At 41.6% G+C, this 21,341-nt stretch overlaps 1 protein-coding gene across 1 annotated transcript; it reads right to left on the reverse strand.

The window, feature by feature from the left end:
* Positions 1 to 1,031: 1,031 nt before the first annotated feature.
* On the reverse strand, positions 1,032 to 21,050 carry LOC123515836. Its single transcript, XM_045274721.1, is given in 26 exon segments — positions 1,032 to 1,164; positions 1,357 to 1,471; positions 1,946 to 2,102; positions 3,393 to 3,549; positions 4,267 to 4,445; positions 4,636 to 4,785; positions 4,892 to 5,083; positions 5,298 to 5,483; positions 5,586 to 5,730; positions 6,103 to 6,252; positions 6,776 to 6,987; positions 11,437 to 11,623; positions 11,804 to 11,920; positions 12,236 to 12,350; positions 12,583 to 12,724; positions 12,844 to 13,000; positions 13,722 to 13,900; positions 14,178 to 14,328; positions 14,484 to 14,677; positions 14,994 to 15,047; positions 15,050 to 15,178; positions 15,260 to 15,404; positions 15,610 to 15,762; positions 15,928 to 16,143; positions 16,937 to 17,178; positions 19,048 to 21,050. Coding segments are annotated over 25 exon segments (3,897 nt in total). The 5' UTR covers positions 17,138 to 17,178; positions 19,048 to 21,050; the 3' UTR covers positions 1,032 to 1,050.
* Between the last annotated feature and the right edge of the window lie 291 nt (positions 21,051 to 21,341).

Below are 21,341 nucleotides of genomic sequence, written 5' to 3' on the forward strand. Positions count from 1 at the left end.
AGATGACCGGGGTTCGATGCCCCGGCCGGGTGGAGATATTTGGGTGTGTCTCCTTTCACGTGTAGCCCCTGTTCACCTAGCAGTGAGTAGGTACGGGATGTAAATCGAGGAGTTGTGACCTTGTTGTCCCGGTGTGTGGTGTGTGCCTGGTCTCAGACCTATCCCAAGATCGGAAATAATGAGCTCTGAGCTCGTTCCGTAGGGTAACGTCTGGCTGTCTCGTCAGAGACTGCAGCAGATCAAACAGTGAATTACAACACACGGCCCCGTAGCTCAGTGGTTAGAGCGCTGGCTACACAAGCCAGATGACCGAGGTTCGATTCCCCGGCCGGGTGGAGATATTTGGGTGTGTCTCCTTTCACGTGTAGCCCCTGTTCACCTAGCAGTGAGTAGGTACGGGATGTAAATCGAGGAGTTGTCACCTTGTTGTCCCGGTGTGTGGTGTGTGCCTGATCTCAGGCCTATCCGAAGATCGGAAACAATGAGCTCTGAGCTCGTTCCGTAGGGTAACGTCTGGCTGTCTCGTCAGAGACTGCAGCAGATCAAACAGTGAATTACACACACACACACACACCCCGCGTAGTGTAGTGGTTAGCAAGCTCAACTCAATCGAGAGGGTCAGGGTTCGAGTCCCGGAAAGCGGCGAGGGAAATGGGCAAGCCTCTTAATGTGTAGCCCCTGTTCACCTAGCAGTAAATAGGTAAGGGATGTAGTAACTCGAGGGCTTGTGGCCTCGCATTCCCGGTGTGTGGAGTGTGTTGTGGTCTCAGTCCTACCCGAAGATCGGTCTATGAGCTTTGAGCTCGCTCCGTAATGGGGAAGACTTGTTGGGTAACCAGAAGGAGACCGTGGTGAAAAAATTACACACACACACACACACACACACACACACACATATATATATATATATATATATATATATATATATATATATATATATATATATATATATATATATATATATATATATATATATATATATATATATATATATGTGTGTGTGTGTGTGTGGAATGCAATTACTCAAAATAGAAAATAATTTTCATTTATTCAAAACTCAGTCTTTGAGCACTGGACTCTTGATCCTGAGATTTGCTTTTTCACCAAGTGGGGATGAAGGATTAAGTTTTCTTGTGTAGGAAGAGAGTTGTGGAACCTGCGTACCTGTGGCAAGAAAGAACTTCCATTAGTTTTCGACTACTACAAAAATCTCTAAATCTATTAACCTATTAATAGAATACGAGGAAGGCAACGTCATAAATGATATGGCAGATTGAAGAATTTTTCAAATACAACACCTACAATCAGTTACATATGTTCGTTACTAAAACACCTAAATGATGGATCTTTCTTCACCTCTTTGCGATTATCCGGCTGCATGGAGGGAGAGGGAGTGAGGGAGAGGTAGTGCAGGTTGTCTGCTGTGCTGGGCTCCCATGTGAAGCCCAGGGAGGCGTCAGGGGTTGGGTTCCTGTGTGTGTGTGTGTGTGTGTGTGTGTGTGTGTGTGTGTGTGTGAGAGAGAGAGAGAGAGAGAGAGAGAGAGAGAGAGAGAGAGAGAGAGAGAGAGAGAGAGAGAGAGAGAGAGAGAGAGAGAGAGAGAGAGAGAGAGAGAGAGAGAGAGAGAGAGAGAATCCATAAATAAAAAAAAATAAAAAATGGGACTTATAAATTGTAGATGACGACAATGACAGAGGTAGACTGATTAAGTTATTGCAATAGTAAAAGAAGCAAGCTAGTGTATGGATGAATCATAATATATGCAAAGATTGAGCAATACCATGTGAAGTAAACGAACCCTACTAGACTAGCATTCCTTTCTACTGCATTAGTTACAACACACTCTGAACTATCCTTACATAATCTAATCTTCCTGGCTCATCAAATCATACTCGCATGTCTCCCCAAGAAAGGCGTGTTGTATCTGCTTCTTTACTTGATTCTTACCCGGTGGCAGCAAAGTTGGTCCAGAGGGTCAAGATAATGTCTCTGAGGGCCAGGTCGTCAGGTTGCTGCAGGTCACTTGGTCGCTCCCAGGGAAGGTGTGGGGTCAACATGGGGCCGCCGCGGAAGAGATAGTACAGATCGTCCGAGTGGCACACCCCTGTCAATAAAAAGATCTGTACTCTAAAAAGCTTTACTCTCTCACCGTGACTATTTTCCAATGATTAACAGGGTTTTCAAGATTGTTTTTCCAGTTAATAATGTAGAAATCTTGTCACTCTGTCTCTAGAACCGTAAAAATCTTGCTTAAGAATACTCTGCTCTTTCATCATGACTATTTTCCAAGGCCACAGGGATGATTAGCGGGAATTTCAAGAGGGTTTCTCCAGTTAATAATGTAGAATTCTTGTCAGTCTGCCTCTAGAACCGAGCAAACACCTTAAAAAAAAAAAAAAACTTGTGAAATTAGATAAAGCCCTTTAAAATAGTAGAGGTGGAGCACATAAAAGTTTGAGAATATGAGCCAAACACGCTTAGTCTAACTTTGGCCATAACAATATATAGGAGTAGTGTGAACTGTTGTTATGTAAATTAAATATAAAGACGTAGGAGAACATCGTTTTCTTTTCTCTTTTCCTGTTTGTACCCCACTATTATGAATTAATGAAATCTGACCTAACAATAATGGTAATGATAGTGAATGTGAGGATAGAAAAGAGGAGGAGGAGGAGGAGGAGGAGGAGGAGGAGGAGGAGGAGGAGGAGGAGGAGGAGGAGAGGAAGAGGAAGAGGAAGAGGAATAGAAAGAGAAAGAGAAAGAGAAGGATAAGGAGGAGGAGGAGGAGGAGGAGGAGGAGGAGGAGGAGGAGGAGGAGGAGGAGGAGGAGGAGGAGGAGGAGCAAGACTTCCGTGAAGTCTTGCCTTGGGCCGCTAGTGATTAATCTTGATCCCACACTCAGGAACTGTACTTAGTGTTACTTAATTTAGTATTCACATTGTTTTAATTTTCATGTAATGCGATACGTGATCACGAGAACATAAGTAACGCTCCATGAAGACGAGGCCTTCACATGGCAGTCACTGCACATACTGTATAAATCAGTAGTTTTACGTCTGTCCCGCTATTATCACTAGATGGTCAGATTTTCAGGTATAATCTAACCAGTGAACAAGCAAGGTGGCCTCTGAGAAGACATTACTTTTTCTCATTGTTACCCCTATTAGTATCATTACTTATTTGTTTTTTGTAAAACCGGATAAACCTGCTCACTACTTTCTAATGAGGTAAGTGTTGCCACATACACCAGACCGGGAACCCTGCTATAGATGAACCATCACGGATCCTGTAAAGTCAGCAGTGTGGCTGAATACATTAGTTCATGATTCTTACAGAAATAAAAACCATATAAGAAATAACCAAAACTAAGTAAATACGTAACACTACTACGTACACTGAAAGCTGCATGCAGGACACGCCAGCTGGCCGAAGGAGAGCTGAGCGGAATGCTGCAGCTCGTAGCGGAAAGTATTCCTAGCGGGATGGACTTGGCGGGCGTGGTGGGCGGTGGTCAGGTCATGGCACACAGTATAATGGCGGTCGCTTAACATCTAAATACAATGAAAAATACGTTTGCGATTAAATAAGTGTATATATATATATATATATATATATATATATATATATATATATATATATATATATATATATATATATATATATATATATATATATATATATATATATATATATATATATCCTGATATATATATGCTTATATATATTATATGTTTAATATTTTAATGATACATACATTGTTGCATAACGAAACCAAATACATAAAGCAAACTTTTAAAAACTCTAAAATCCTCCCTCACTCTCTCTCTCTCTCTCTCTCCCCTGTCGGAGTGGATACCTATTTGAAGCACATCTATACTTTTAAGCTGTGCCATCACATGAGGACAGGCGAGAGAACTATGACAAGTATTGGCCATATCATACCACACTGCACATGACAACTTCGCTCTTTCCTTAATTTCTTACACATTAACTCTACATCACATGAAAGGAAAACAGCAAAGAAAAAAAAAATTACCACGTTACTAGAAAAAGAGATAAACATGTTACTGCTACAACATGTTGTTACAGAGGACAATAAAGTCATGAGGTTTTTGGTCAAAGGAGAATTTCATCACAATTCTCGTCAAGCAAAAAAAGGTCATACGGAAATACCAAATGTATACGAAGATTCTTAATGTTCTTATCATTGAACTTAGTGAATACCTTTAGTGATAATCAATTGTAAGGTGTCTAGTAACGCCTCTCACCTTCATGAAGTCCTCAGCGTGCGCCTCCGTGACGCGGGTGGTGCCCAAGTAGTGGTGGTACAGCTGGCGCGCCACGCCCTCTGGGTCCTCGCTCCTGCCCACAAGCTGAAGGGACGCAGGGCCGGCCACGCTAAAGTTGTGCTGTAGTTCTTCCAAGAAATGTTTCTTTGCCAACGCAGCTAAAACATGGAAAAAAAAGTACATGATTTTGAAATTTCGCTTATCCGAAAAAAGTAAAATTCCTCTAAATTTTCATATCAAACTATATATATATATATATATATATATATATATATATATATATATATATATATATATATATATATATATATATATATATATATATGTATATAACGATGTAAAACTGACGCAGAGCGAACACTGTTCCTTCGTCCTTGTTCACGCCTGCTATGATGTCCAATTTGGCGTGGCGCCCTTCACGAAGTAGCTGGGCTGGGTGGTCTGGCAAATAGTGTCCATCGACCCAAGGAGTTAATTCAAATGGTAGTGCATCCATTTCTAAGAAAAAAAGAATAAATAATCATAAAAATGAGTAAAACATACTTGAAACAGACAAATATTCACACAAAAAAAGAAGAAACAAACATTTAAGACCATAGTTTACTGAGGTTATGATTGACATGTCCTGGAATACGAACTTTGAGTTGTTCATGCAGCGGCGAGAGGAGACTCACGTCCAGGCCCTGCAGACACGCAAGAAGGTGTTCGCTGCCCTGGTCGATAGGACAGCCGAGTCTACTTGCAACCCAATGCGCTATTTTTCGAGGAGTATTGTTAACATACCTGGGACACAGTGCTGCTCCAGATTGCAAAATAGCGCGAGTGAAAAGACCTGTGTTGACAAATTGAAGTATCAATTTATCATGAAATAATAATCAGACTGAAGAAACATCAAAACCAATGATAATGCCATAATCTATTGTATCTACTGTCTTGCCAAGGTTGAAAATAAAACAACAGAATCCTTTTATAGCAGTTCTCATACAAAACAGCGAAAGGAAAACCAGTACCTTCGGCTTTTGGGGTCAGCATCTGAAAATGAACAGTAGCCGCACCGGCACTCTCTCCGAAGATAGTAACCCGCGTGTTGTCTCCACCGAAGGCGTAGATGTTCCTCTGGACCCACTCAAGCGCCATCGTCTGGTCCTTAAGACCCAGGTTTCCAGGCATTACCGAGTCCTCAGTAGACAGAAAACCTGTCCAGCGCAGACACTCTCAATACCAAAGGATACAAGTAATAGGGCTATTTTTTTTATAGTCTAAAGCATTATGTCATCATCAAGCCACACATCACATACCCAACACACCGAGCCGGTATTGCACCACCACCAAAACAACGTCGTAATCAAGGAGAACATGTGGCAGATAGTCTTGGGCACTGCCTTGAGTTAATCCGCCTCCGTGGAGCCAAACCATTACCGGCGAGGTTGTACTTGTGTTCACCTGTGATGAAAAACAGACATAGCATCAATATCATCAGAGAGAGGTTTGTTCATGGGGAATCATCGCATCAGTCGAAAGAATAATGAAACCATTTCTTTTCAAAATCAATATATTCCATGTTCAGTGAAAAATTTTCAGTATCGAAGCAAGGGTGTACGTGGATGTGAATTTTATGGTATTCTCGAATTTGTTATTAATTCAGCAAAAAGGTGTCTAAATTTGTGCAGTACGTAACAATGAAATGCTTACAGAAACAACAACGACAACAAGTACAACACTGCTACAGATACTAATGAACATCGCGTTAATTTCTTTATGTAGGGTTCTTTTCTTTCCTCATGAGTGACTGAAAGGGCTGTCACTCTGGCTCACCTGGTGTGTAAATACATTGAGGTAGAGGCAGTCTTCTTTACCCGACACAATCTTTCCTCCCTTATCTGCTAAATTCGAAACCTGGACGCAACGTTCAGCGGGGATGAAAGCTTTCAGCGTGCTCTTCCAGCTCGGCATGGGCTGAGGATCCTAGAGAGGGAAACAGATGGTCGATTATTATCCTGTTACCACATCAGAAGCTGGAACAAGGAAGAGTGGTGACGAATGACAAAGGAACATGGGATTCCATCTCGCCACCTCCACTCATTATAATCTCTCTCTCTCTCTCTCTCTCTCTCTCTCTGTGTGTGTGTGTGTGTGTGTGTGTGTGTGTGTGTGTGTGTGTAATTCACCTCGGTCGCCTGCTGGTCACCCAGCCAGTCTTTCCCATTATGGAGCGAGCTCAGAGCTCATAGACCGATCTTCGGGTAGGACTGAGACCACAACACACTCCACACACCGGGAAAGCGAGGCCACAACCCCTCGAGTTACATCCCGTACCTATTTACTGCTAGGTGAACAGGGGCCACATATAAAGAGGCTTGCCCATTTGCCTCGCCGCGCCGGGACTCGAACCCGGCCCTCTCGATTTTGAGTCGAGCGTGTTAACCACTACACTACGCGTGTGTGTGTGTGTGTGTGTGTGTGTGTGTGTGTGTGTGTGCTAACCTACCTTAAACCGCAGCTTTCCTACGGGTGGCCGAACATAGGGAATGCCGTAGAAGGAATGGAAGTATCTACCCTTCACTGACTTCTCCACAATCCCTGAGACGCGACCAGCATCAGCTTCAACGAGTGGTGCTTCTGCGGCAGTCTCGTCGATTACCCATAATACCAGAAAGACCATCGGCATTACTCCGACGGTAAACTTCATCTTCCAGCTGTCTGTGATTTCAAAATGTAAACACATTTATATTAATTTCCAAAAAGCAGTCGAAGAAAAGTGCATCAGCGTATTAGGAACAAATAATAAAAAAAAAGAAATATATTTAAACAAAATAAATAGAAATAATATATTAATACTACACAGAGTAAAACAAGTTTCTGTAATATTGCAATAAATAAAAGTACAGATTATTCTCAGTGGAAAATGTTCTATGCACATATGCGCTTTTAAGGCGGTGCTTATCTGTGGTGTGAAGTTCAAGTGTGGCTTGGTGACATGGAAGGGCCGGGACTGGCGGTTAACCATGGCGGAAAAACACTATGCCAGCACACTCCCTGTTATATAATCCAAACGTATTCAATGTCACTGTCTTGGCGGCATATTCGTGTGAGTGACTAGCAATTGCCTGATTTCTGTTTGCCTCGCTCCCTCCCACACCTAAGGTTGATACGCTGCCTGTTTTCTAATACGTCATTTCTTACATCATCCATCCGTCGTTGTGTAATACTTATCAAGAAGTTCGCTGTACGTTGCTACACTCGTATCATTATGCATGGGATGCTGTAAACCCACAAAACCAGACATTGCTACTGAAAAATGTACAATTTCATCAACAGACATCAACTTTACACATCATGCCATGGTTACATATTTATAAACGCACGCACACATACGCACGCGCGCGCACACACACACACACACACACACACACACACACACACACACACACCGCGTAGTGTAGTGGTTAGCACGCTCGACTCACAATCGAGAGGGCCGGGTTCGAGTCCCGGTAAGCGGCGAGGCAAATGGGCAAGCCTCTTAATGTGTAGCCCCTGCTCACCTAGCAGTAAATAGGTATGGGATGTAACTCGAGGGGTTGTGGCCTCGCTTTCCCGGTGTGTGTTGTGTGTTGATGTGGTTTCAGTCCTACCCGAAAATCGGTCTATGAGCTCTGGGCTCGCTTCGTAATGGGGAAGACTAGCTGACTAGCAGACGACCGAGAAGCATGTGAATTACACACACACACACACACACGTATATATATATATATATATATATATATATATATATATATATATATATATATATATATATATATATATATATATGCAAAGTGACTGATTTATTTTCGGATTGCCTGGTTCACGAAGTCAATTTAGATATCAGCCAAAAATGGCAGACAATGTACAGAGTAACTATAATTTTGATAAATTTTCTTAGCATATTTACTGAGATGATCCTGGTATGGGTAAGATTAGGAATTCTCGACCCCGGCCGGTTGGGGAACGAACCTAGGTCCTTTGGATTGTGAAGCCAGCCTTCGAACACGTGTGTGTGTGTGTGTGTGTGTGTGTGTGTGTGTGTGTGTGTGTGTGTGTGTGTGTGTGATTCACAAAAGATCTGATCACGAACAAACTCGCAACTGTGGGTGTAATTCACCACAGTCGTCTGCTGGTCACCCAGGCAGCCTTCCCCATTACGGACCGAGTTCAGAGCTCATAGACCGATCTTCGGGTAGGACTGAGACCACAACACACTCCACACACCGGGAGAGCGAGGCCACAACCCTTCGAGTTACATCCCGTACCTATTTACTGCTAGGTGAACATTGCTATACATTAAGAGGCTTTCCCATTTCCCTCGCCGCTTCCCGGGATTCGAACTCGGACCCTCTCGGTTGTGAGCCGAGCGTGTTAACTACTACACTACGCGGTGTGTGTGTGTGTGTGTGTGTGTGTGTGTGTGTGTGTGTGTGTGTGTGTGTGTGTGTGTGTGTGTGTGTGTGTAATTCACCACGGTCGTCTACTGATCACCCAGCCAGTCTTCCCCATTACGGTGTGCGCTCAGAGCTCACAGACCGATCTTTGGGTAGGACTGAGACCACAACACACACTCCACACACCGGGAAAGCAAGGCCACAACACCTCGAGTTACATCCCGTACCTATTTACTGCTAGGTGAACAGGGGCTACACATAAAGAGGCTTGCCCATTTGCCTCGCCGCTTCCTGGGAATCGAACTAGGGCCCTCTCGATTGTGAGTCGAGCGTGCTAACCATTACACACGTCTGGGGGCTGGACAACTAGCCAAAGCAGTTGTGTGTTGGCCTTGTCCCTGGCATTACCCTTCCGTGAGGTGTACTTAATTTGTAGAAGTTATTGCGGGTTCCTAAGAAAGCACAATTTTTTACGAGAAAGTTATGTTGAAGAAGAACTCGGACTCAACGTCATTAATACTGACTAAAATTGAGTACTACAATCTGACAGGCAGAATCTGCATAAAATAAATAAAATCGGCAGTATTACATCCTTAGACGTTACGAAGTTCTTCATCTCATAAAAAAAATGGAAGGAAAGAAATCAAGAATGTATATATTTTGTACACACTGAGGATTTGTTTGACGCTATAAAACACCCACTTTTTAGCTCATTTCCAAACTGGCTGGGTGAACCAGACATTTCGCAAATTGCCTGAAAAAAATCAGGCACTTTACAAATTGTTTGGATTTAGATATTGGCTGATATATATATATATATATATATATATATATATATATATATATATATATATATATATATATATATATATATATCAATTCTAATTTGACGACAGGTAACGCTAATCGGAACAAAGCAGAAGCTGACGGAAGACGAAGTGTGAAGATGGACTTAAATGGTGATACAGTGGTGGTAAGTTGATGTATCACGTACCTGAGCACCAGTGTTGTGAAATCAGAAGGCCTCCCAAGTTGTTTATATAGAAGGTTATTCACAACTCTAGTAATTTATGATGCCAGACACTGCCAGCAGATGAGCACTATCATGACCACTAACATGTCTCTTCTCACACCAAGGTAGCATTTCTTTCCTTCTGGCATATCATAAAAAAAATCACATACCCTTACCTGCACAACACGAGAGCCTTTGACTGAGCTACTTTTGCCTTGCGTTAACTTCTAATCAGCCTTCAGTATATCTTATCATTATGTGCGCCCATCTTCACTTCAGTTTTCGTATAGTTACCAGCTTCTTGATTTCTCACCACCTCTCTTGTTACCCCTTCCACAACACACCTTTGCTATGCCACGGCCACCTCGTCTTAACTTCACAACACATCAATCGAAACTGCGCCACTCACATATTCAAACAAATATATCTGTCGTGAAATTACCGCACAAATATTTAGAACAATTATCAAAGAACAGTAGAGATAAGCTTATCAAAGAATAAACGCTAAATTGAAACAGCAAAAAATGATGTGGCTTTGCATGCACAGCTAACACCTTGATGTAAATAGGGTAAGGGTTTTGGGCGGGGAGAAGGGGATGATGGGGAACGATGAGGATCTCCACAACAGACTGAAGATATATTTATTTTCCGTATATGCTGAATGCTGTACAATGATTCATAAGTGTCATGAATACATAAACCTCATATCAATCCAATCAAAAGCACACTCCGTTTCATGTCATATAATAAACCCGTGTTGTTTTGCTCCTTACTGCCACAATGATAAATACAACTGCTATTACTGCTGCTGTTGTTACTGCTGTTGCTGATGCTCCTACTACTAATGCTATTACTACTATGAATACAACATGACATCAGCATTATGATCTACAAGCATGTATCCATTTGAAAGCAGTTGGCTGATACACTCGCTACGATGCTACTACTACGAGTGTGTTGATGTGATGCGTGTTGCAAATGGTAGGGAACTGTGATAACATTTTGCATTGGGTGTACTTACTTGTGTTGACATTAGGAACAAATAATTGATAGGTACTCAAGTAAAACATTTCTTAGTATAAGGAAAACACTTCTGAACACTTTGCACTGTTCGGATAAAATCATGATGTAATCAAAATAAGGAATGATTTCCAAGAACATTCAATTTATATTATATAAGCCACTGCTGACTACGTCCCGAGGCACCGGCGGAAATTGCAACAATCAGGAAATAACTATTAGTAGGAGACGCCTACTTTCTGCTTAATCTGAATAATTTTAGTAACAAATATTAGAACATATCTGCATATATAGCACAATTTCATCACAAATTCATTCGTCATAAGCATTCATATACTTTCACTCATTGCAATGCTGGTCAAAAGCTTGATAAAAAAAAAAATGTGATGCGAGCAGAGGAGGAGCAAGGGAGCAAATTCATCATGACTTGTCAGCCGTGTGTCCACACTCTTGGTCAGTGCACCTCTCGTTGTAATATACAAGATGAAAAGGGCCAGTGGCAGGCAAGGAGGTGACGTCAGAAGCGAACAAACGACAGGCACGCATAAATGAGCAGATGCACTTGAGGGCGCTCGAGGGAAACCCATGAAGCACTAAATGTGTTCTCGTATCTGTGCAGTTATCGATCTTGCATTTCAAGCGTTCAGTGTACACCATCATGTGCGGGCGTCCTTCTACTAGTGCAATTTAAACACTTACTGTTTACTGAATGACTCTTAATTGCCAGACTGAACCACCTCTCAAGTAGTGTGGAATACATAATACTACAGGGCAGTACAGGCAGACGCCTTCTGATAAGAGACTGGCTCTCTCCAAAAATGAAGGGTTTGCACCGGTACCTCATCTGGTAACACTGCTGAGAAATTAACTCGGTAAGCAGTGCCGCCTGATAGTGTGGACACTGCTTATTACTTATTAAGATCAGAAACCTGCCCTAATTATATAATGTTTTCTTCACTAACTAGAATCACATCTGACATAACAAAGGCTTAGCAATCCTGATATAAAGAAGGCATCATATAACTATAACAGAAGAGGACGGCTAGAACAACCTTTTGGTAAATTATAGTTCAATCCTTGAAGAGTAAGCAGCATCCCTCGGCTCATAAGGTCTGTCTTCCACCAGGTTGGGATGAAGGATAAAATTTTCTTGGATAGGAAGAGAGTTGTGAAACTTGCGTATCTGTGAAAAGGATGAAACTCTCTTCATATTTGGCTGCTACACAAGTGTTTTCAAAAAAGAAAAAAAACACACCATTTCCTTTTTATAAAACATTTACCAAAAAACAAGGCGACATGAACAAGCGACTCACATGATGAATAGTTTGAAGAAAATTTAAGAACATACTCATCGTAATAAATCTGGAATTCCACTGAATGGTTTCATGTCGAGTGCTTTGGTGAGAGAGAGAGAGAGAGAGAGAGAGAGAGAGAGAGAGAGAGAGAGAGAGAGAGAGAGAGAGAGAGAGAGAGAGAGAGAGAGAGAAAATATCCTCACCTCCTTGCGATTGTCTGGCTGCATGGAGGGTGAAGGAGTGATGGCGAGGTAGTGCAGGTTGTCTGCTGTGCTGGGCTCCCACGTGAAGCCTAGGGAGGCGTCAGGGGTTGGGTTGCTGAGATGACCCAATAAAATCGCATTCAAAATGATGAAGTGATAAGGAGACTGTTGTTGTTTACGTTGATAATCCTAATGGAAGTGAAAAATTTAACTGCATTCAAAGTGGATTGGTTCGGTGAACATGACTAAGTTTGATTTACTAATTATAATATCGCAACATTTCTTAATTTCGTTTTGTTCTCTCTTTCCTATTACTGAGGCTGCTGGAGCCCCGTCGTCTCTCTTACCCGATGGCTGCAAAGTTGGTCCAGGTGGTTGTAAAGATATCTTTTACGGCAAGGTCGTCAGGCCGCTGGAGGTCCTTTCGTGACAACCCCAACAAGGGCCCGCCGGGGAAGAGGTAGTAGAGTTCGTCGGCATGACACACCCCTGCCAGGGTAGATATTTCTATTATAAAATCACTATGTTAATCATATAAGACTTCCAAGTAGTTTTTAAGAATTTGTTATTAGAATTATTGCCGAGCATCAAATCCTGGGCTCACTCACAGTTTCGGTGGCAGGAGGGACAAAGGAGGTCGCCAAAGGAAAACTCTCCTTTATACTGCAGCTCGTACCGGTAGGTTTTCTTGGCTGGATGCAGGTTGTTGGCATAGTGGGCAGTAGAGAGGTCATGACACATGGCAAAGTGGCGGTCGTTTAACAGCTGAAAAAAAAAAAATGTATAAGTAAAAACAAAATAAGAATGCTGTTATTCTAAAGGTGTTCTCCAAGTGATTTGAATTTTTATAGCATTGGTTCAAATATTACTCCTATTATACATCATCATCAACAACAAAAACAACAACAACAAACAATCATTATTCCTGCTAGTAAACCTGCTATTTCTGTAGAGTAGAGGCAGGGTGAGAAGAGTTGATTGGGAGGGAAGACAGATGAGATCTGTGTCCTATAGGAATCAAAGCATAATCTGCAGCATTATAACACGGTAGCAATGACAGTCCGGTCGTACAGTAAGGCGACTCTATTAATTGATAAAACGTAGGAGGCAGAGGAAGAGGTAGTAAATATAAAACAGTTGCTTTTTCATTTGAAATGTAAAGGCTGAAATAAAAAAAAAATAGTATATTAGATATACAACGCACGTTCAGAGGTAAAAACGACGAGACTAAGGTGGTGTGGCTCTTTGCTAAGGAAAGATGAGTTCTAGGTGAAGAGAGATAGACGGTAAAGATGATCCACTACACAGAAGGTTAAAAGAATACAAAGGAAGTTTACATATGTAATGGAAAAAAAAACAAAGAAAAAAACAATTGAGTGTTAGGATTTTGAGAGAAAGGCGTGAAGACAGTGCAAAGTGACCGCGAACTGGAGGATCTGAAGTAAAGTACTTGTGTCTCAGGATATAAGGAGGACTTGTTGCTCACCCTCATGAAGTCCTCAGCGTGCGCCTCCGTGACGCGGGTGGTGCCCAAGTAGTGGTGGTACAGCTGGCGCGCCACGCCCACTGGGTCCTCGCTGCTTCCCACAAGCTGAAGGGACGCAGGCCCGGCCACGCTGAAGTTGTGTTGTAGTTCTTCTAGTAAATGTTTCCCTGCCAACGAACCTGCACGAGCGTGTATGTATGTGTGTGTATATATATATATATATATATATATATATATATATATATATATATATATATATATATATATATATATATATATATATATATATATATATATATATATATATATATATATATATATATATATATATATATATATATATATATATATATATATACACACACACACACACACACACACACACACACACACACACACACACACACACACACACACACACCATAAAGAAATACAATGATTATATTTACGGATTACCTAATGCCATAAAGGCTCCTTCATCCCTTGTGACGCCAGCTATGATGTCCACCTCGGCGTGGCGGCCGTCACGCATCAGCTGGGCAGGATGATCCGGTAGGTAGTCGCCGTCCACCCAAGGAGTGAAGACATTTGGCAGGATATACCATTCCTACAGAAAGAAAAGTTTCTGATTATTTTATTTATTAAGTTCTGATCATTCACGATAATCACTCACTCACTCACTCACTCACATACACACACACACACACACACACACATATCTGAAAAACAAATATTACCAGACAATATTACGAGGTTACTGACGCGTCCATTTTGATAGAGAGGAACGAGGTCAGCTGCCTCCTTTCCCTGCAGACACTGGAGAAGAGACTCGCTTCCCTGATCTGTGGGGCAGCCAAGAATGTTGGCCACTTCAAGGGTCATTTTCCGAGGTGTTCTGTACATGGCCCAAGGGCACAGTGCAGTTCCTGATTGCAGGATAGCGCGAGAGAAAAGACCTGTGGATAAAATGTGAATTTATTGCAATTCACCTCTTCAAAAAGTAAAGTCCATATATTAATGTACTTATGAGATTAAAAAGAACTATGAAGATTCTTTATGTCAGGTAAAATAAAAGAATAAAAAATGCTATAGATGCGTTGGAAAATATAGTGAAAATAAATATTAATGCAAAAAAAAAAAAAAAAAAAAAAAAAAACAATCAATTAATCAAACATAATAATTGATGCGTGGTTAGGACCGAATGTGACAGCAGGCAGGCAATCGCATATTAAGATGGTGACAACTCACGTAAATACGTAAATAGTAACTTACCTTTACTCTTCGGCGTCAATATGTGGAAGTGAACGGAGGCTCCGCCAGCGCTCTCCCAAAAATGGTGACACGCGTCTTGTCTCCGCCGAAGACGTGTATGTTCCTCTGTACCCACTCAAGCGCCATCGTCTGGTCCTTGAGGCCAAGGTTCCCAGGCATTACTGAGTCCTCGGTGGATAGGAAACCTGTTATAAGGATGCCAGAGTTAGAGAAAAGTAACGGATTGAGTGGAGAGACCAGGGCAGCTCAAGACACAAGTTACCTACCCAGAACACCAAGCCGGTACTGTACCAACACCAGTACCACGTCCTGATCAATAAGGATATGAGGAAGGTAATGTTGAGTACTGCCATAGTAAAACCCTCCTCCGTGAATCCACACCATCACTGGTAGAAGTCTTCCTCCCTTTACCTGTGTGTGGTGCGAATAGGTAAGGTAATAAATAAATGCTGAAATTGAGTAAATATAAAAAAAATATTGTGAAATTGTTTGTTTCGCCTATGTTAGAGTTTGATTCTTTTAAGCACAATTCCATTGGTGGAAGATTAACCAAAGCTGTATAACATGTATATTTACGCGTTTCTTCTTTATATATGTACGTAGTTTTCTCACTCACCTTCGGTGTAAAGACACTGAGGTAGAGACAGTCTTCTTTACCTGTCAATCCCTCCTTTCCAACACATTTGTTGATGAGGTCGCACTGCAAGCAGGGCGCCGCAGGCACTGAGGCGTCACGTGTTCCCTCCCACTTTGGTGCAGGTTTGGGGTCCTGAGGAAACGATATGCTCACTACTGAGTCAAGATCCCATTAAAACGGTTATTTAGCTATTCATTTATTCTTCTTTTATGCAAAATTATATTATCAATCATTAATTTCTCGTAAAAAGTGAAAAATAGATAAAAAAAATTATGCTTTCTTTCTAAAGTCGCCTACCGTATGGCCCCACTCCAGGCGAGTCTCCAAGCAGGCTTCCTTCCCATGCCAAATACTCCCAGCAGGAGGCATCGACTTGCCGCAGCCATGAATTCTGTGGACGTCCCTTTGGCCTCCTCCATGCTGGGTTATCCCTTTCAGAGACAACCCAATATGCAGGATCGGCTTCCGGGTAGCGTGCCACATGCCCATATAGATCCAGTTGGCGTTGATGGACTATGCTGGTAATCAGCCTCGAATCAGTCTCACGGAGCAATCGCTGATTTGACTCACAGTCATACCAGCGGTACCCCATGATCCTGCGAAGGCATCTAGTACCAAAGACATCAATTCACCTCTTCAGATCGGTGTTCAGTTTCCATGTCTCACAACCATAGAGTAAGACAGGGATCACCAGCGACTTGAAGATCCGAATCTTTGTCCGTCTGCACAGGTACCGACAACGCCAAATACGAGTACTCGTGTTGAGCGAGTTCATAACGCCGTGGGCCAGGCCAGTCCACCGTACAACCCTACCAAGGTATGGGACTTCGCCTCCTCGTGCAGTGCCTCTAGAGCTATTACCAAAACCTCCAGTGACTCAGCTAAGATTACTGCATCATCGGCAAAAACAAGATTTGTGTAATCTCAGTATTGCCGATAGATGCTCCATAATGACTTTGGTCTGCAACTCTGCCTAGACATATTCGCCTATAAGGATTTCTCAGCACCACCTGCACATTGCTCACTGACCTTCCCATTCTATCAGTGTTAACAAGACAAAGGTGGATGATATACACACAAAAAATCCTTCCTCAAGCTTTCTTAGAAAACAGATGCAGTACTAGTCTTCAGACTCAGACTCAACTCACACTGAAAACCTACACAAATCATAAACGAATTATTGTATTGCCGTAACAGTCCTAAATTATTGATTTCAATTTCTTATCGGTATTAGCCATGCATCAGCATCACGTATGCCGTCTCATTAGAATCAAGACAACAAAGATTGAAGAGTGAATGAACCTACCGTGAACCGCAGCTTGTCTAAGGGTGGCCGTGCGTAAGGAATGCCGTAGAAAGAAAAAAAAATTCGGCCCTTCACCGATTCCTCCACGATGCCTGAGAGCTGTCCATCTTCAGTATCAACAAGTGGCACTTCCCCAGCAGTTGCTGGAGTTATTGCTAACAACAGCGCCGCTACCAGCGCTTGAGGCGAGCTGGGCCACATTTCTCCAGTATTTGAGACGACCAAGTACCAAAGAAGAGAAACTGAAAAAAAAAAAAAAAAAAAAAAAATATATATATATATATATATATATATATATATATATATATATATATATATATATATATATATATATATATATATATAAATGGATTACTTTTTCCATTGTCATTTCTTTAATCTACTAGCAGCTAACATGATAGAATAGCAAAACAAATCAGGAATTGTTCAACCTTACGTCTTCATCAGCGTCACACTTCTCGCTTACTGCGGTTTGACAGCCATTAATGCAACATAGGGTTTCATCTTACCTCTCACATGCAACATTCATGCTTACATTCACTATTCATCACTATTAAAGCGCGTTAAAGTCGAACATACGTAACATGGTTTTTTATGTTTGTGACGTAATTCTGGGTACATATTTTTGTTGCTGATACTAAAAATGTCATGCACAACAAAGCACGAAATAGATAAACAATTATAAGAGCATTAGAGAATAAGAGAAGCTGCAGGAAGCCATCACGTAGCAGTCCCTGTACTTATGAGAAGCGCTACTGCGCCACTAGGACAAGAACTGAACAAGCTGCCAGATGTCAATGCAAACAGTTACAGCAGAAGGTTATGAAAGGTCTCTCAAATCCGGCAATACAGAAAATATGATCAAGGGTCTTTCTGAACGGCGGATCAACCAATCTATTGAGCAACACAGGAACGTATTTATACCGATGATAGCCATATGTCATGGGCACAACTTACATCTATGTCACATATCAGGTGTTTGTGAGCTATTGAGTACACTGGAAGACAGTACGTAATGATGGAGCGCATTAATGTCTATCAAGTCAAGGCCCGTCCACACTAGGATACTTTGTTTGGAAACATTGTTTCCAAACTGTATGCAAACTGTTTCCGAAAACTTGTTTGCAAACTGTTTCCAAACAGTTTGCAAACTGTTTGGAAACAGTTTGCAAACATTGTTTCCTGTCCACACCTCAGTTGTCGTTATGCCTTTGATGAGTGTAGAAGTTGTTGCAGCAGCCTCTGTATTTTACTTGGCACAATTGTCAAGGAAGGGCAAGAAAAAGAGAAAGACATAGGTGAGAAAGTTTTTAGAAAAAGGACACTCACAGAAACTTTAGTGGCTATTTCCCTCAAATCATCCATCTTCTTCATTCTATTTTTATAGTCTTCACTTGTAACATCCCACAATACTGGGGGTGAATGGAGTAATTCAATTAATTGTAGAGTTTTTTCTGTTGACCACATGGTCACTCCAAGTCTCGTGCGGGTACTGATGATTCATTGTCACCACGCGCTGCACACACCCGCGCGCACGACACACACACACACACACACACACACACACACACACACACACACACACACACACACAATGTTTTCCATTCTGGATGGGAAACACATACACGAGAAACATTGTTTCCAAACTGTATGCAAACTGTTTGCAAACTGTTTCCAAACAGTTTGCAAACTGTTTGGCAATATATATATATATATATATATATATATATATATATATATATATATATATATATATATATATATATATATATATATTGCTACTTTTGATAAGCTTGAGAACCTACAGTACTGTTGGTTAAGGCTTTGTAATTAGCAGGTCATGTCTTTGCTGGAGAATGATCGTAAGTAACAGTTAATTAATGCTGTGTTTATTCAAGATTAATCATTATGTACCTCATATGTTGGATCACCGCAATACAACGCAAACATCACTATTAGATGCTGCCAGCTTAGGTCATATCATGTGCTCGTTCTACTAACCTTAACCTCTTTTCGTGAGAGGCTAAACGTTGCACCTACGTATATGACCTGTGGATCTGGAGATGTAAGGAAGCTTCTGATCTATCAACTTTGCTTGACTTGTTTCTTACCCTGAAACTTGGTTCGTGGTACAAATGGACACAGAGGAGGCTGATCGATAGTGCGGTGGTGGGAACGGTTTGATGTGGTCGAGGAGGTATGCCTGAAGAACGAGTAGTTATCTTGGAAAATGAGTTGATAAGATTTGACTTATCATCGTCGACTTCATGTTAAAAAAAATTTGATAATAAAAACTAAGCAATATTTTATACATGACATACTTGGTTGATGCTGTATACATGGATATTTTTTTTGCTTATATTAACCATTTTGTTTTCAAATACCCACCTACACACTCACTCACTCAGTGGGTCTCTCTCTCTCTCTCTCTCTCTCTCTCTGCGCATTACAATCGTCCGTCGTAGCTCCTGGTGGCGAAATTCCTTTTTCTGCAGACTTCATTAGCGTGCTTCCTAAATAGTGTCTTGGTGAGGAAGGCAAGGTGATGAAATGACGGCACTGGCATCAGGGCTGGTGCGGCGGCGAAGTCTATTGCACAAAGATTAGGGTAGAGTGGGGTAAAAGACCCCTGAGAGGTAAAAGGCCTCCCGTTCGTTCCTCCCCTCTTATCTACGTATTTATCCTAGTCAGCTGATCAGAGGATCAACACCATCTGGCGGCATTCTCGTACACTAATGAGTCAGTAGCAGACGAGCGATGGGGGAAGTAACGTGTTTTTCTCTTTTCACCACTTTTCATGTAAGTATAGTGATGTGTTCGTGATATAATGTGCATATCCTATGCATGCAATGTCAGCATTATGGGTATAAATAGAGAGTATGGGAACTTGAGATTACCTTGCATTGCAATTCTGAATTGAAGAAAGTGCTGTTTTGTTATGTTGTTTGTTTACAACCAATCTGGTGTTGAGGGTCAAGAGGCCCACTGGGGGGCTTTTTACCCCACGTGCGATAAAAAAAAAAACTCTTTTCAACCCTCATTATTAGGTGTTTATTATTTAATGCTTTATTGGTTTGATTATACTATGATATTTACAACAAATTATTCTACAATAACTTATATGCTTGTTGTCTATTTCCTCTGCTTAGTTTAATAAACCAAAGACCTAATAGGCTATATTTTTGTGTTTCAGATTTAGAGATGCCACGCGTATACCAAAGGAAGACAAATCGTGCTTCGTATGGGGCCAGAGTTCTACAGGATTCTCTACAAGCAATTCGGGATGGAACACCACTAAAAACTGTTTCCAGAAATTATGGCATCCCTTGCTAAACTCTCAGACGACATCGGGACGGGAAAGTCAAGAATCCTGGGGCAGCAAAGCTAGGCCGTTTCAGACCAGACTTCGATGAAAACCATGAGGCTATGCTGGTTTCTCATATTCGTGCAATGGAAAAAGCTCTGTTTGGCCTCACACCTATTTTTGAACGGCGACTTGCTTTTGATTTTGCCGAAGAAATGAAGATCAACCATCGATTTTGCAAGACTACTAAATTGGCAGGAAAAGATTGGCTAGCAGGAGTTTTCCAAAGAAACCCTACACTCTCAATCAGGAAGCTAGAGGCTACTAGCATGGCACTAGCGGTAGGATTTAATCGTCCTCAGGTCAACCAATTCTTCGAAATTTATCGTGATGAATTGTCGAAGGGTAACTACAGTTCAAGGCACGTGTGGAATGTGGATGAGACAAGTATAACGAATGTGCAGACTCCAGATAACATTGTGGCAAGAAAAGGAGTGAAATCAATTGGACGAATAACTAGTGCTGAGCGTCACAGCGTGGACAAACATCCGTTCTTTGTGCAGTTAATGCAGCTGGAACATATATTACCCCAATGTTTGTATTTGCACGTAAGAGGATGACACCACTTTTAATGACTGGTTGCCAACCTGGATCTATTTCAAGATGCCCTGTTAATGGATGATACTTCGCGATTTGAGAATGAAATAAAAACCTGTTCACACTTCACAATTCTTTCTTCTTCTTTTATGCCTTTCACACAACATGGGAGACTTACTTTTACACTGTTTTAAAGACAATATCTTTTAAATGTCCACCTCCATTGTCAATACACTGATTCAGACGATTTCGGAAGCTTTGGTCTACTCTTTCCAGCATGTTGAGCGGTATATTGGCTATTTCAGTTCAGATGGCGTTCTGTAGGTCTTCCAGGGTCTGTGGACGGTCGTTATAAACCAGGGATTTGAGGTATCCCCACAGGAAATAATCACAGGGGGCTAAATCAGTGTGTGCCCACACTGCACGCATTTCAATGGGATTCCTGAGAGAAGCTTTTCCTGACCGACTGATTTCCCTGAGAGGAGACTTAAACTGGCCTGCGCG

Source organism: Portunus trituberculatus, chromosome 40 (assembly GCF_017591435.1).
Source record: "Portunus trituberculatus isolate SZX2019 chromosome 40, ASM1759143v1, whole genome shotgun sequence".
NCBI classification, from domain to species: Eukaryota; Metazoa; Arthropoda; class Malacostraca; order Decapoda; family Portunidae; genus Portunus; species Portunus trituberculatus.